This window comes from Schistocerca cancellata, chromosome 1 (genome assembly GCF_023864275.1).
Source record: "Schistocerca cancellata isolate TAMUIC-IGC-003103 chromosome 1, iqSchCanc2.1, whole genome shotgun sequence".
In the NCBI taxonomy this organism is placed as follows: Eukaryota; Metazoa; Arthropoda; class Insecta; order Orthoptera; family Acrididae; genus Schistocerca; species Schistocerca cancellata.
This window is the reverse complement of record NC_064626.1, coordinates 235,340,242-235,357,300: the sequence shown is the minus strand read 5'-3', so window position 1 is coordinate 235,357,300 and position 17,059 is coordinate 235,340,242. Positions and strand designations below refer to the sequence as shown.

General features: G+C 37.7%; 1 protein-coding gene across 1 annotated transcript in view; it reads left to right on the top strand.

Moving 5' to 3' along the window:
- The window catches only part of LOC126158208 (spermatogenesis-associated protein 22), a 157,002-nt gene that overhangs the window by 55,978 nt on the left and 83,965 nt on the right, over positions 1-17,059 (top strand). The window contains exon 2 of the mRNA XM_049916430.1: positions 45-132. Coding sequence (XP_049772387.1) covers positions 45-132 — 88 coding nt within the window. The remainder of the gene's footprint in view (positions 1-44; positions 133-17,059) is intronic.

Sequence of the window (17,059 nt, the reverse complement as noted above, 5' to 3'; positions counted from 1 at the left end):
TCTGGGCTTGTATTAGTCTGGTTAAAAGATTTTTTCCATTACAGGCTTGTACCAGAATCCACAACCAGGTCCATCATCTGCTTATAGTTGCTACAACCCACCAGTTGGATATCCTCATGATAGTCAGATTAGGTAAGAAAAGCAATTGTTGCAAGGTAGATTAAAACAAGGCCTGTTACATTTTCTTAAATACGCTGTCCAAAAGAAAGTGAAGCAACCAGAAGATGACTTTATTAATCTTTGGCCACCATGTATAGCCTTCATCTTGCCTACATAACATAGATATACTTAATTACACGATTATGGATGTTTAGTAAATGTTTTAAATTTTATCACATGTTCACCATCTGTACCTCAAAAAATTCTTTTATGTAAGAGAATGTATTTTCAGCCAACCATTTATATGTTTTTTTAAAAATAATTTAGACAACATGGACCATGCTGAGGGGTGGTAGTTTGTTAGTGCCCTTTTAGGGTGCTTACTCTGGGGGAATTGGGCTGCTTTTACCAGTCTCTGTCTCGGAATACCTATACTAATTTTCCCCTCCATGTTGTGCTGGTGTCTATAGACTCTTATAAAAATTCTTTTGCATTCTGTTTAATGTATAGCAACGAGACATACATTTATTTTTCTTAAAACAGGTTGGTTTTATTTAGGATTCCAATGCACCATATTATTCCCCACTCTTTCACCGCAAAACTCTATTTTTCAACATAATCTCCATCCAGTGTAACAGCCTTATGTCATCATACTGGGAGGGCCTGTTTATCCACATGGTACTACATTACTGGTCGACATTGGAGCCAACATCTTGCTAATGAATAACCTCCTCATCATCCATGCACTGCTTCCTGCGGAGTGCATCTTTCATTAGGCTAAACAGGTGGATGTCGGAAGGTGTGAGATCCGGGTTGTAGGGTGGATGAGGAAGAAAAATCCGATGAAGTTTCTTGAGCTAATGTCAGGTGCACAGACTTGGGTGAGGCCTTGCATTGTCATGGAGAAGAAGTTCGTTTGCATTTGTGTGATGATGAACACACTGAGTTGTCTCTTGAATTTCCTGAGGGTAGCTCAGTACACTTCAGAGTTGATGGTTGCACCATGAGACGGGACATTAAACAGAATAATCCTCCCCTCCCCACAAGAGTCACCATGACTTTACCTGCTGAGGGTGGGGCTTTGAACTTTTTCTTCGGAGGAGAGGTGGTGTGGCATCACTCCATGGACTGCTGTTTTGTTTCCAACATGAAGTAATGATCCCACGTTTCATTGCAAAAACTTTCACAATCAACCTTGTAATGTGAAAGCAATTCCACGTAGATGATGGTCCTTCATTGCTCTTTATGGTCCTCTGTTAGGTGTGACTACCCCAGCTGGTGGATGAGCTACCAACAGAGACACTGAGCGGAGCAGTGAGATGTTTGAGTGAGATTCATTGAGCATCATGAATGAGAGTGTCTGCAAGTTCCAAGATTGCAGGAGTCACAGTTGTATGTGGTTGGCTGGCACCCAGGAGATCAGACAGGTTTGCACGACCTTGTTGTGATGATAATAGATGCCTCGCCCAGAAACTCTTGATGAACATGCTGAAGTAGTTTTTTCAATTTCCTGAGAGGTTAGCACAGTACTTCAGAGTTAATTGTTGCACCATGAGTGGGGACATCAAACAGAATAATCCCTTCAGAGTCCCAGAAGACCGTCACCATGACTTTACTGGCTGAGGACCAGTTTGTTCATTGCCAGGTATCTGTAGACGTTCTGCAAATGCCTACGAATATCTATAATGCTCTGGTTTCCGCTTTTTCTTACACCATTTTGAAGACAGATTTACAGTAGTGATATTTTTGCCACATGGACTCATGGTGAGGCTGACCTTTTAAAATTCCTTGACTCTCTAAATACTTTCTCCCAATTAAATTTCACACGGTCTATTTTGAATCCCACGTCACTTTCCTTGATGTTGATCTCATCCTCACTGTAGGCCAGCTACACACTTCTATCCACATTAAACCTACTAACAAACAACAGTACTTATATTTTGACATCCTTCCCATGTCAAATGTTTCCTCCCATACAGCCTTAGCATTCAAGGGAAATGTATTTGTTCGGATGAAGACTCTTTACAGCAATACACCACCATGACTGCCACCAACTTATCAGTAAGGATAAATGTGCATAGGCAGAGGGTGTGGATTGGAAAAACACAATTTTCTGTTGCAGAGCATGCCCTACAACATGACAGTCATGACCTCGGTGCCTGTTTCATCACACACACCGTCTCGACTCTTCCCTCAGACACCAGAACTCTGCAGGTGGGAACTAGCACTACAACCAGTCCTTGGTTCTTGCCATGCACCTGGCCTTCATTTCACATTAATTTCTTCTGTCTCAGCATTTCTTCACAGTAACTACTCGTTTCTTCACTCCATTTTAGTTTTCTACATCTTTCATTTTTGGAACTGTCTATTTTTTGCCGTCCCCCTCCCACCTCTGTTACATACAATGCACTTTGCTTTTCATTCTTATTAACTCATGCACAATGTTTTAGTGGTAATCTCTGTCATGCATATTACCCTGTCTTCCACCTTTAAGCTCTCAGGTTTTCAAATCTCGTCCAGTGCAATCTGCAGCACTTAGTCTTTCCTTCTCATCCCACCTGGTAAGTCTTCCCTGTCCCGAGGTTCTGGGTAACTTTTCCGAACTCTACCCCTTTTCCTAAACCTCTCCAGTTCCCTTCCCTTCACATATCTTCCTTCGACTTCAACCCTTCTGCCAGAAGGAGCCACTGGCTCCGAAAACTTGCATAAGTAAAATTTATTTTGTATGTGTATTCTCCTGCCTCCGTCGTGAGTTGATTTTTTTTTATCTATGCAATTACATTAGATTTACAATAGTAAGTGTATAAAGTTTTCTAAACAGAGGCTGACAGTGCTTTCTTGGTCCAGCCCTATACATTTCTCTTATGGCTTATTTTTTGTATCTTTGCAGTATCACTTGTATGATAGAGTGCTCTCATGGCAGCAGTCCATAAGATATGTGAGACAGGCACATTCCGAAATAAGTCAGTCTTAAATATTCTGAAGTAACTAAATCTCTCAGTTTCCACATTAGGTGTGTTACACCTGACTTTTTTGCAGATAAAATTGATGAGTTCTCACCAGGTCATCTTGAAGTTAAAATGGAATCCTGAAAGTTTCACCATTCTGCTTTCTATTTCATAAAAAGGACAGATTGCCCCTCATCATATAGAAGAGATGTTGAGTTGCAGATAGGCACAGCACAAAGAATGACATATGTGTGTGCTTCCAGACAAAGGGCCTTCTTCTAAGTGGAAAACACACACACACAACTTACACATATGACCACTGTATCTGGCCGTTGAGGCCATACTGCGAGCAATTGCACCTGAAGGGAGAAGCAGTCTGAGTGGTGGGGGTATGGAGGATGGTTGGGCGAGGAGGGGGAAGGATAGCAGTGAGTGGGGGAGGGTGCAGTGCTGCTCCTTAGAGCTGCTAGGTGCAGTCAGAAGGTTTGAGGGGAGAGGGGGCAGTGGTAAAGGAGAGAAGGGTGCAGCTGCTTGCAGTCTGGCCTCAGTGGTCAGAGACAGTGATTATGTGAAAGTGAATTGTGCTTGAAGGAATGTATGTGTTTCCTGCTTTAGAAGAAGGCCTTTTGGCCAAAAGCTCACATTTATAGCAGTCTTTTTGCTGTGCCTGTCTGTGACGTAACGTCTCCTCTGTATGGTGAGCAACAATCTATTCTTTTCATAACATTTCATTATTTGGTCCTGGATTTTACATTGTTCTACTTTTCATGTCATTAGATAACCGTTAAAGAAGATGGTGGGTTTTGGCCGGGTTGCGCAGAATTTTGTTAGAGGGAAACCATTTCACTGCAGCATCTAGTGATTCCAGTGACATTTGTTGTAATACTGAGCTGGCTTGATTATTTGTAGTTATTGTTGTGTCATCAGCATAGCAGGTCGTAGATGTGGCAAATTTTAGACTGAAATAATGAAAAAGAATGGTTCAAGCACTGATCCCTGTGGTGTTACTGTCTCAACAATTTTCATTAGAGAATGTCTGTTTCTCAGTGAGACACTGTTTTCTGTTATTTAAGTATGAATCTATTACTGTTATTGATGTATTATATAGCCCATAAAATTTAAGTTTCTCAAGCAATATTTCATAAGAAATACAATCAGAGGCTTTACTTAGGTCACACAGGACAATTGAGGCATTGTTCTTATTTTCTAAATGAGAAACATTTTCACAAACTCATCTTTCTGACCTCTAACACAAGTCACTACTTACCTTCATGGGTTGTATTATTGGTGTGACATGACAGTTTGCAGTAGAGTGTGAGAAGTAATTGTTCAGCACAAGAAAAACATTCATCTGCATGACTAACATTAAAAATCACACTAGTCAAATAATATTATCTAAGCAGGCTTCTTTAAAAGTAGCCCTTTCAGTTGTCAGAATAAATTTAATGGCTTTAAGATATATAAAAAAAGGTCTTGATTTATGTTTGTTGAGTTTGACATTTCTATATTGAAGCCACCAAAAGGAGTCATAATTTTTCTTTTCTTTAATATTTTTATCACAAGAAGTTCAAAATTTTTGAAGAATATTTCTACATCTCCATTCGGAGACCTGTAAAGACTTACTTCTACAATAATTCTAATTGTAGTGTCTTACTCCTTATACTGCATATACTGACTTGTAGCACAGTAAGTACTTTATTTTCATATATATTAGTACTTGGACTCACTGAGCTGGATGTTGATACTTCTTTCAACTCACTGAAAGGCTTATTCTTTATAGATCAGAGAGACTTCTTATAAAGATAATTGCACCCATAATTATTGTTTTAGTACATGTTACTTATGAATGGGATGGATCTTTCCTTGTTCTGGTACAATACCATTAAAAATTCTCATCCTATATTACGGCTCTTCTTGGTATAGTTGCATTCTCTGGGTGCTTGCTGCTGCTTTTTCATATGATAAGTCTGCTGTATTTCTCCTGGGCCTCAGGCTCATTCTGTGGATACCTTCTGCTTCTGCTGTTTTTTTCTATTTTTCTGTGTAGCTTTTGCTCTCAGATTTAATGTAGTCTTCCGTTGCTGGACTAGATGGGATCTTGGAGGTTTTCTTTGTCAGTTTCTTGTTTCCCCTGCAGCTGCTGTTGATTCTGTTGTCAGTACTATTTCTGTAGTTGTAGAGTTGCCCTTAAATTTTGTTACTGCTTTCACTTTTGTAGTCATTGTAACTGTATTTTGCATTGGTGCTATTGGGGATGAATGCCATATCTACCGGAATCATTGGGGTGCATGGCAACTGTACATATTCTCCTGTAAATTTTCCGTATAAAATTGTAGCTCTGATGACATTGTTCATCATCTTTTTCACTGAAAGTCTAGTACCACTGCATAGCTGTGGTGGATTTAGATTTTGATGGAGAACGATAGGCATGTCAATTTTCATGTTAAACATGCTGTGGCATGTCTGGCCAATCAAGTGAATTCAGGAATTCAGTTGGATAATTGATAGCTTCATCTTGTTTCATTACAGTCTCAATGGACTAATACATTGTTGCTTTGCTTGGTATTTTGTTTTGAATGCTGAAATTTATGGAATTTATGTCATTGTTTTTGGATGCTAATATTATAATGTACACTGAGCTGCTGATGATTTTTGTAATTCTGTGTGATGTCGGGGAAAACTTTGTGAATCAATTCACCTGTGGTTGCCAGGATTACACAGAAGATTGTGGGCAAAGTGATGCATTGTGTGGATTCATCAACTGCAATTTACCCATTGCTGATATCCAACAAGTGTTCTGTGAAACATTCAGCAGATGCTGTGAAACATTCAGCAGATGAATCGTGTTGTAGCTGTACAAGGATGATGATTGTCAAATTAGATTTCTGCATGTGTCACCATAAAACCGATGATTTGAGACACCCATAAAATTTGTCTGCAGCTGTTGAACACAGTGCAAGTGGTAGACAATAAAATGAGTTTGCCACCGATGAACTGTTTGTGCCCTCCCAAATCTTTTGAGTATATGATGAACATTTACAGTGCTTTTCTGTGCACCACAGTACATGCCTCCCTTACAATGAGTTGACATGATTGGTGTACTTTACCAATTCCAGTTATTTTATGCTGGATGTTGGTGTCTCAGTGATTTGCGTATTCAACGGCAATTTCAGTGCTGAGTGCACTGTTTGGCTACCACCTAAAGAAGTTGCCACAATTCCAGGTGATATGATTGCCAGTACAATATTTTTTCGTAATCGTGTGGTTGCCAAAATAAGTGAAATGAGAAAAGTTTTGTCTGTGCCTCCAGGCACATCTAGGAAATACAATCCACTGCTTTGGCTTGTAATTGTATGAATAATTCTGGCATAAGCTATTCATTGTACAGAGAGTTCTTCTTATGCGGCAGCCACAACTGTACAAGTCCATTTGAAAAATGAAGGAACTGCTGGACAGTTGCTTAATCCACAGTCTTCTATTGGGTACGTGACTTGTATCGGAACAGTTACAGTTCCATCATCTGGTATAAAAAATAAAATCACTTAATTATCTGAGGTCATCCTCACTCCAATGTTGTCACAGAACCAAAGGTTCCATGTCAAAAGAGTAAGAGGGACAAATGGTCCATAACAAGTGTTCCCCTGTGCTGAATGACTGGGAACAGAAACTGAAAAACTATGTAATATCAGTCCACATACTATGTTTAAAAGTAATTGCAAGCAAAAGCATTCTGTGTTGTTTGGGTGAATAGCGCACAGATAGCCTCATGTGTCAGACGAATATGAATTGGGATGGCCTGCAACTGCTTTATTTTTGCTGATACATTCCATGTGTAGTATGTTGGCACTTCAAAGTAGTGACTTAGCAAACACGTCATCCCCAAACAATGAGAAAAATGCAGTTAAAGTTACTGATGGTGGTGACAGTGCTCTTGCAGGTGCGTTTTTGCCTATGAAGTACTTGTACTGCCCATTTGCAAGGTGCATTGACAAATGACAAGTGAAAAACTGTTGGATGTTGTGCATGGGTTGGAAATGATAAATGCACCACATTGCTTCATTACTATTAATAGCTGCATCACAGTTAATTGTAGTTGATTTCATTGATAGATACTACTGCATTTCTCTCTCCAAAAACTGTCTCTAAATGAGGTCAACCCAATGATTATTGACTTCAATACCACTGTTTCTTACTTTTAAAATGATGTATTTGGCAGCACCTTCATTTGATCGTTGACAATAGAGTCGATATCCATCATTGTCAATGATAGTCTTGGCAAATATGTCTTTTGGGTATTGTTTCATGCATTTCCCATCAGATATGCATGGTGAATTGTTGTTGCATAAGTCACGGGACCATGAAGCGTATTTTTGGTGACAACTTCAAATAAGTCTGGATCTGTGTTTATACCTGTTATTTGTGTTAAGATGACTTGATCAGTTTTATGTGGCAATCCTATTTTTTGCCTTTCAGTGGAATATGAGATGTGATCAAAAAATTCAGTGAATAATTTTACAAGAAACAAACTAATAAGCTGATATGGAATTTGATTTAATCTTCTTCAAAGTACTGTCCATGAATAGCAGTGCACTTATCACAGTGTCAAATCTATGTCTGGAAGCATTTCCGGAAGGCTTCTTTTGGAAGAGCATTCAGCTGCACTCTTGTGGCACTCTTAATGTCAGGAATGGCATCAAAATGTTTTCCTTTATGCAGAGTTTTAATTTTTGGGAAGAGCCAAAAGTCGCTTGGTGCTACATGTGGTGAGTAAGGCAGATGTGGACAGACAGGAACACTTTTACACTCTGCCCTCAAGCAACAGGTGTGACTGTGATATTTAATTTTGATTGACATGCATTTAGAGTGACGAGATTCACTAGTTTACCATTAGGAACTCTGAATTTTTATCTTAGGGTCATATCATAGCTCTGAGTTTCATCTCCAGTTTCTATAATGAACATGAAGTCCACACATGAATGAAGATAATCCTTCAACTGCATGCAAACAGACACATGATTTGTTCACCATTCAAAAGTCTGGGAACAAATTTTGCACTCATTCATCTCATTTGGAAATTATCAGTTGAAATGCTTTGCATGGACCAGTATTCACCTGTTCGAACAAACAATTTTTGCCACTTTTTTCATGTTTCCATGGATGTCCCAAACAATGCTTGTCTTCTACTGACTAATTTTCTCTTTTAAATCACTCATAGCATTTGTAAACTATCTTCAGAGTTACAGCTTTATTGCTGTACACCAATTTAACATTTAATGAATTTCTTTGGCACTTTTTTGCAACTATAAACATAACTTAATGTTCACATGTTGGTCGAAATCCATGATGCGTGACAGACACGGTAAATATAACCTCACTCTAGTGTCTCTGGATGCTGACTGACGAGCCAGAAATGTTCCAACTTGATACTGCCTGTCTCAGCGGATCAGGATATCAGACAAATTACATCAGATGGTTGCAGTGTCAGCAGTTGCTGCTAAAAAGTTCATTGACTGTATTTTTTGATCACATGTTGTACATTCAACAGCATATCTCTCCAAAAACAAGATGCTTGATAGTGAAATCCATTAAATATTTCAATTTTTGTTTGTGCACTCACACACACACACACGCACACTTGGAAATATGATGATTGTTCAGTTAACAAAAGTTCTTTCATTTCATTCCATGTAGCATTGCGCGTGAATGTAACAAAAATTTGGGTGACCATATGCTGCGCGAACATATATCATTGCATTATTGCGTATTCATGCATGTGCTGTGGACTTCCTGTATAGGGTGTGGTTCTTACTGGGGTGACATGATCCATGATACAGTACTCTATGCAACTTGTTATATGAAGCAGAACCAACGCTCATTGGTGAAGCACATAGAAAAGTAATTGAAGTGACTTAATTGATTCACATTGGGACGACATCAATATGAAACTGACATGTATCTCCATCGTATCACCTGGAGCAACAGAGAGTGCTGGTTGCTCCAGACAACTGTACTGTCTGCTAAAAATTTTATTTGTCAGAAATGTCTCAGAAAGAAATTGGTCTATGAAAATGAAGCAAAGCTGCATCTATCTTGCTGCTTAGTTTTTCAGTAAAACTTTTACTTTTTGTGTAAAAAATTAAAATCCACGATATTTAGATTTGCATGTGTTCTTTGCTTTGCAGGGTTTCTCTTTCAGTTATAAGGAGACTGTTTGGTAAAAAGGAAATGATTTTTTCACATCTTATTGTCCCACATCACAGCTTGATAATGAACTGGTTTTCTTTTTACCATTGCCCATGACTATTGTGATACTTCGCAAATAAGTAAAGTACCAGGGGTATATATATATAAGTTTGCAATGAAGAATGTCATTGCTGGTCAGTGTAGAAGTTTGGGGGGGGGGGGGTCAGGTGCATTGGAAGTATTGCTAACATATCGAAATGAGTTTTAACAATTGAAGGAGAGTGGTACCTCTTTCATTTGTCAAGAAACTTCATGAGATATATTGGAAATTGTTTGTGACGAGGTTGGCAGCTATGCGCCACACTGGAGGCCATTGCTGCCTGTTATGGCCTGCTATGTGGAGTGTGAAGCTGCCTTATGTTCCTCTTTTTCATATGCTGCCGATATAAGCTGAAGCTAGAAATGCCGATATAAGCTGAAGTTGGAAATGAAAAATTTATTGAAATGAAAAGACACCATGATTTGTCAGCTGACGATGCTGATTGGTTGTTTCTCAGTCTGTGCTCACTGATTTCAGGGAACTTTGTGACAGGCATAAAAGAGATCTTAAAGCTACAGTAGAATCTCGAGTATCTGACCTTTGATTAACTGCCTCCTCATGTTATCCAACAACGTGTCTGACCATCTGACTGGACTCCACAACAAACAGTGTGCCATCGGTATTGACGAAGTTTACTCCTGTCACAACAGGTGTCAATCGCAGTAACACACCTCATGTATGCTTAGTTGACAGACTATTGTACTATTTGACTGTTAGCTTTACTGTACTCTTTAATCTGCTGTTTTATCTGTGCAATTTTTATATTTATTACTGTATTTATTTGAATTTTAAAGTTGCAGTGTAGTTTTATACAGTTTATTAATATATTATTAAGAAGTGTAAGGGATTCTGAAAGATTGAAAATGGCTACAAATCAGTAAAGAAAACATGCTTTGTGCACAATTGAACAGAAACTAAGTGTCCTTTAAAGACTTGCAAAAGCTGAGTCAGTTACTAAATTAGCCTCTGAAATGGGTGTTAGAGCAACAATCATTAAAGACAGGACAAAGTACCAAAAAGGTCTTGAAACTTTTTCATTAACTGTAGTTGGTGAAAATGCTTTAAAAACTGGAAAAGCATTAGAAATCCTGATTTGAGCTCTTGGGTGATGCTGTGTGGGTTTGCTTTTGTCAGAAAAGGTGTAGGAGGACACCACTTTCAGGCCCTGAATCATAAAAGAAAAAGCTTTTCAGTTGTACCAAAACTATAGGGGATGGGGGTTGCAGAAGATGCTTTGTTACGGAGAGCAGAAGATTGTCATCTTTTATGAAGCAATAAAAGTCTCAACATAAAACATGCAATTTACAAAATTGCTCAAGCTTGGAAAGAACTTAAGAAAACCAATCTACAAAAATCATGAAAGAAGGCTTGTCCTGGCATAAACCAAGGGCAAGAACTTCCAGAAACTAATGGGTCAGATACTGCAGATATAGTCACTGAGTTTGTAGACTCTTCAGAATGATAGCCAGCCTGCTGTTGTAGAGGAATGTGTACCAGCAACTGACATTGCTGCTGTTGCCAATGAAGAAATTGAAGATGATCAGATTATTTACCCTGTTTTGCAACTGTGTAGTGTTGAGCAAGAATGGGCAGATGATGAGTAAAAGGAATTGCAACTGTTTAGTGTTGAGCAAGAACAGGCACATGATGAGTAAAAGGAAGAAGCCAAAAATATTAGTCACTCTGCAGCAAAGGATACATTTGAGACTGCCGTAAAATATTTGGAACAACAGTCAACTGCTAAGTATAGACATATTGTGGGCTTGCTGCAGCTGGAGAGTCAAGGTTTAAGAAACTGAAACAAAAATACATTTCACACTTTTAAAATAGATTTTCGGTGCTAACATTTTCTGTTTTCCTGTCTCTTTATTAGAAATGTATTTTTTTTTACATAATTTCGATTTATTACATTGTTTTGAGTTCTGTAAATCACTTTTTTCATTCTCCTCTGTTTATCTGAACTTTTAATTGTTCTGACCAGTCCCTGGTCCCAAAAGTGATGGTTAATCAAGTTTCTACTGTACTTCTGGATGAGCAGCTGGATGAATCCAAGGACATATTGCGATTTCACTTAACATCACGAGTGTCTTTCATTTTATTAAAAACATCGTCTAACCCATATGCAGAGTTCATTACCCACTGGTACACCATTGATGGTGACTGACCTCACTTCAAATCTGGCAGTTCTTCTGAACACTCCTTTAGCTGAATTATCTAATACCTTGCGAATTTGAACAGTTGTAGAAATACTACCCCAGCTTTATTAATTTATAACTATTATTTATATATGTATCACAGTGAAGACAGTACCATACCGAATGGTCTTACAAAAAATAAACATTTCATGCTAGTATTTTTAACGTTATTCACACATTTTCACCAACTTACCTAATTGTAATGAGTACCTTCTCAGAAGGAGAAATAGCAAGTTGACAATTTGTGTCCTGTTTTGTCAGAGTAGCTGATACTTGTTGCTTCAAAATGTGAAAGCTTTCTGACTCATTTCATAGAGTTCATAGAATTTGTGTTCATGCTGTGAGGCCTGACTAGAAACCATAGCCGAACTACTGGTATGTGTGATATTTACGGCATTGTACTTTTCTTTTTCAGTTTTTCGAGCTGTAACTAATGATAAGCCACAAGAATGTCCTCTTTAGAAAAGCTCATGATTGCAACTGAAACTGAAACAGAAATGTGATCCTCGCTGTCTTATTGCATGTCATATCGCTAGTCACATTGCGTACTGTATTGCATATTGTATTGATCCAGTGAGAACACGAGTGTCGACTGATAAGAACTGTGTCCCGCAGCCTTCGTTGCAGTGTGTTACATTGCCTCAATGAGAACTTCTCCTAAAAGTGGCCTGTAGAATGATCATTTTTCCCAATTTATTTTCATTCTCATTGCCATAATTAACAACTGCATCACATAAACGAATGTACTCTTAGGAATGAAATTTTGTTTGACTTAAATTGATTGTAGAGGAGTCATTTGATTTTGATTTTCACATGTATACTGACAATGTGTTGATTAAACAGTTGTCGACAGTTCAAGATATGATTTTCAGCAGTTTCACAAAATGATCAATAGGTATGAATAGTAATTCATGCCATTCGTACCCATTTTCTCATCTATTGGTAGATGTCTCAGTTTGATGTTGAAATGATATCCATCTTCTCCTTGCCGAAATGAAATCAGATACTGCAACTGTCATATGAGTGATGAGTTTCTCAGCCTTGCTGAAGATCTCCATTTCTGTGATGGGGTGTTATATCATACTAGTTAAATTCTTCACCAACTGCAATGGTCACTACTTCATCAATTGTTGGTGCATTGTACAGGCTTTCATGTTGGCCGATAAGTTTTTTCACATTCACACATCTTATACACTCTTCTATCTTCAGACATAAACAATTGTGACACTTACGGAATTGTTTTAGAATGACACAGTTCTCAGAAATGACAATAATCGCTTATCATACTTCGTAAATAATATTATAGCCACATAACACGGGAGAAAGAATGAACACAGTAACCTAAGAAACACTGTGGCAATACATCATAACAAGCACATGTTTTTGTCTTGTAGAAAGTCAGCAACATGATTAAAATATCTAGTGAGTAAACTTCATGGAACAGTTACACTTAGATGTTTTACGTCTGCTTTCTGAATGTGAGGGAAACTCCAGGTTGGAATATCAACAATATAAAGAAAAAGCTTTGGGCAAAAGCTAATATGTAAGTGTCTCTTCATTGTGCCTGTCTGCAAGTAAATGTGTCATCTTTACGTTGAGTAGTGTAATGGTCGCCTAGTGGTAGATATTGCTAATTGCTATAATCGCACTATTTCACTCCCATTTACGGAGCTTGTTAGCACTTGATGTTAGGTTGGCGCCATTAAAATGCATTGTGTTGTGGTAATCGCTGCTACTTGCTGGATCGCTGCTGTCTCTCGATGCTGATGCTGGCTCTAAATCTGGTTGTCTAGGGTTAAAAACATGAGGTCCCGTGTTTTTTACATGCTTTTGATGATAAAGAACGAGCGAAACCAACAAATATGTAAACTTCAAATATTTATTACTCTGGTGGCCATCTTAATTCCACTGTCCACCAAAGACCATGACACAACACAAAGTAGTACTTCCTTTACATGTTCTTTGCATTGTTTATCCACCTCAAACAATAACACACAAACACCCTTTACCAAAGTGACATTCCGACTGCCTCTCGACCCTTCTTGCTGCTTGTATTTATAACATTGTCAAAGAACTACTAAAAAGAGATATAGTTTATAAGTCACATGTACATCTGTTATCATAATTTGTGCAGAAAAGTTATTAATTTGCATCGAGTGACATAATTTAACATGTTATTAAAATGACAGACAGATTTCTTGACTTGACAGAATAATTCTTTGTTACAAAAAGGCCGTTTTTTAGAAGTTTGTCAATTGACTTCTCTAATTTGCATAAATAAGTAAATAACATGAATTATTAAGAATTACATTGGTTTTCGTCTAAAATAGGATTTATTACGTGAATACTGAGTGAAAACGCTCCTAGTGAGCAAATAGGTTTCACTGGGTGATTTTTATTTAAGGAGATCCAGAATACCTAAGTTGGCCACTATTTTTCGTACTTCATATTAATTATTTAAGATGAACTTAGTGTTTTTACATGATGACATTTGCTGTATCAGTGATCAAGTGATATTAACTTTTGTGTGGGTCAGTTATTCAGTATAATTTAATGGGTTGACTGTTTATGGAGACATGTTATGCAATCATTGTTAACATACACAATAACTTTTCTATAATCATAAATACTCGTTAAACTGGTTGAATTTGGAGGGTATCGCATACTTCGGTACAGTAAAGCCTTTAATATGTTCCGTTACAGTAGCAGTCTATCTTTTCCTTGTGTTGTTGATGTTACATGTTTGGTAGTTAGGTGCATACTTCATACAGACTAGTTAAACACAACTGTTACCATTATAATAACTGAGCCCAGACTTACTTGCACACTTTTTACAAAAAGGTGTTAGCAATACGACAGCTAGGCATGGACTTTCTCAATGTAGATGTTCATTGTCAGCTTTTGGACTCCAGACTTTGTAACATTATTTCAGATACCAACAGAGGTGTTCGTTTTTTACAAGTGCACCCAGTACTGAGTATTTATCGTGGGGTTCAACTATTTAAAGACTGATGTAAAAATATTTATTGATTTTGAGAACTACATAATCATTTGAAAAATGACTAGGTTAAATTTTGCTGTTTAGGTTTGACTATAAGTGCTAACAATAATCTGGCTTGTGAAATATGTGTGGATTTCGGAATGTAGGAAACCTCATGAAACCATTGTATGGATCTGCCCTGGAAGAAGTACCCTACTTAAGAGGGCAGCTGCCTTTTCAAAAAACATGTTACATGATGATAAATTCTGCATAATATTAATGAGATACTTAATCAATTACTGATGTATGTCATCTAGTTCATATAAGTATAGTGTTGCAAGCATTGAGGCAAAATCTGCTGTAGCAAATTATCATGGTTTGGTACTTCATCATTAGTTTGCAATTAAATTGGAATATGTTATTGAAACGAAATGTTGCAGTGTCAGTCTTTCTATGTTACCTAAATATAAAATTAGTTCATAAGATTTTGCATATGATGAACTATAGTATTATTTTCTGTTACCGTATCTTTTAATTAACAGAGCTCTCATGAAAACTGCAATTCATTAATTACCCTCCTGAAAGTAATAAGCTAGATAATAAATTGAAATATTGCAAAGTTCTATTAACAGTTTGACACATTTACGTGTCAGATATCAGACCCCTATCATTATGCTTTCACACAACACCTGCATCCTTCAGATCGCCATCAGTGGATGCAGTTCTTTGAATGGTTCCAATAACAACAGGAAGCCAACGATGACTTTGTGAACAATGTAATATGGTTGGGTGAAGCAGCATTCCCTCGTAATGGTGTCTTCAATATGCAGAATGCCCACCATTGGTGTGAGGTTAACCTGCACGTCACCCACGACTGTGGATATCAAGTGTGCTTTGGTATCAATGTCTGTGCCAGAATATTTGGCAACAGGTGTTTGATCCCCTACATGTTGCCTGACCGGTTGACTGCACTAAGGTATCATGCATTCCTCTCAAACTGTCTACCTGATGCGCTCAAAATGTTCCACTACGTGTTCGGCAGATATGGTTCCAACATGATGGCACACCTTCACACTCTGGAATTAATGTGTGACAGTACTTGGACAGACAGAACATTTCCAGGGAAATGCCTCGGACATGGAGGTCCAGTTGTATGGACACCACGATCACCTGACCTAAATCCCTTGGATTTCCTTCTATGGGGACAGCTTAAGGAGCATGTGTACTCTACTCCGCCAACGAATGTGGAAGAATTGGTAATGCGTGTTCATGCTGCTCTTGTTACTGTGGATGCAGCTTTGCTGGAAAGGGTCCAGAGCTGTATGATCTGGTGGGTTGCACAATGTTTGGACATGCAGAGAGGTCACTTTGAGCATCTGTTGTTCTGAGGCCAATGTATTCTGTTGTGAAGGTCATGGGGTCATTAATATGGACATTATTATTGTCACTGGTTGCTAATGTACGACATCAGAGTGCTCAAATTACATGTAGTATAAATGACTAGTAGATTTTCTGTTATTGTGCCATGCTATCCTCTTTAGCATCTCGAAATTAGTATTGTTTTTGTAGTTATTCTGTCCAATAAGAGGTCATTTGTCTCAATGTCTCTTTCTTATTTGTCTGACCACATATTTATTATGTTCAGTGTTACAAAATGTTGTAAATTTAGGATACATATGACCTAAGAAATGGTATATATTACAGTGTGAAATGACAGAATGAAATCAGCAAAAAAAAAAAAAAAAAAAAAAAAAAAAAAAAAAAAAAAATATGCGCCCCAACCCAGCATCGAACCCTCGACCTCCTACATGCTAACCCAAAACTCTATCCACTGCACCAACTGTACAACATGACTAATATGTGCTGACAGAGGTAGTTACCATACATGGGGTTACATGTTGTTGCATTGCCACTCTTTAATGACCTTTTTCTGCTGGATGTACTCGCCGAACGAAATTTTGTATGAGAAATTTTTTTATCGCTGACATTTGAGGAGTCGTGCTCTGAAGCATGAGTGCACGAATTTTGCTTCACCCAGTATATACAAAGAAATAGCTGATTAGATAATTCATGGCTCTAAGTTTTTAGAGTATTTCCCCATAAACATTATAAACCACAACAATTTACATAGCTCTATACACAAAATATCACAAACACATAGTACCTAAGAATCTTCTCTGGCCATCACACGACATAAAAATACAAATTTCCAAAAAATCATAACACATAAAATTACATCATGTTACATGAATTATTTTATACTTCACCAGTTTTATTCAGATTCTTCTTCAGTTCTCACAGTGTAATTCCATCATAGTCCATGCACTTTCACAAGCACACATGCTTCACTGTACTTATCAAGTCCATGTGGTGAGTCCATTTCCAGGCACTCCAGACAGTGTGCATGGCTGTATTTGTACTTGTCAATTACAGACATGAAAAAAATAAACAAAAGATGCTACATTAGTAAAAATAGTACAACTTATAATTAAATCTGCAATAGATTAATTCACACTTGGTTATGTATTTACCACACTTGGTTATGTATTTACTA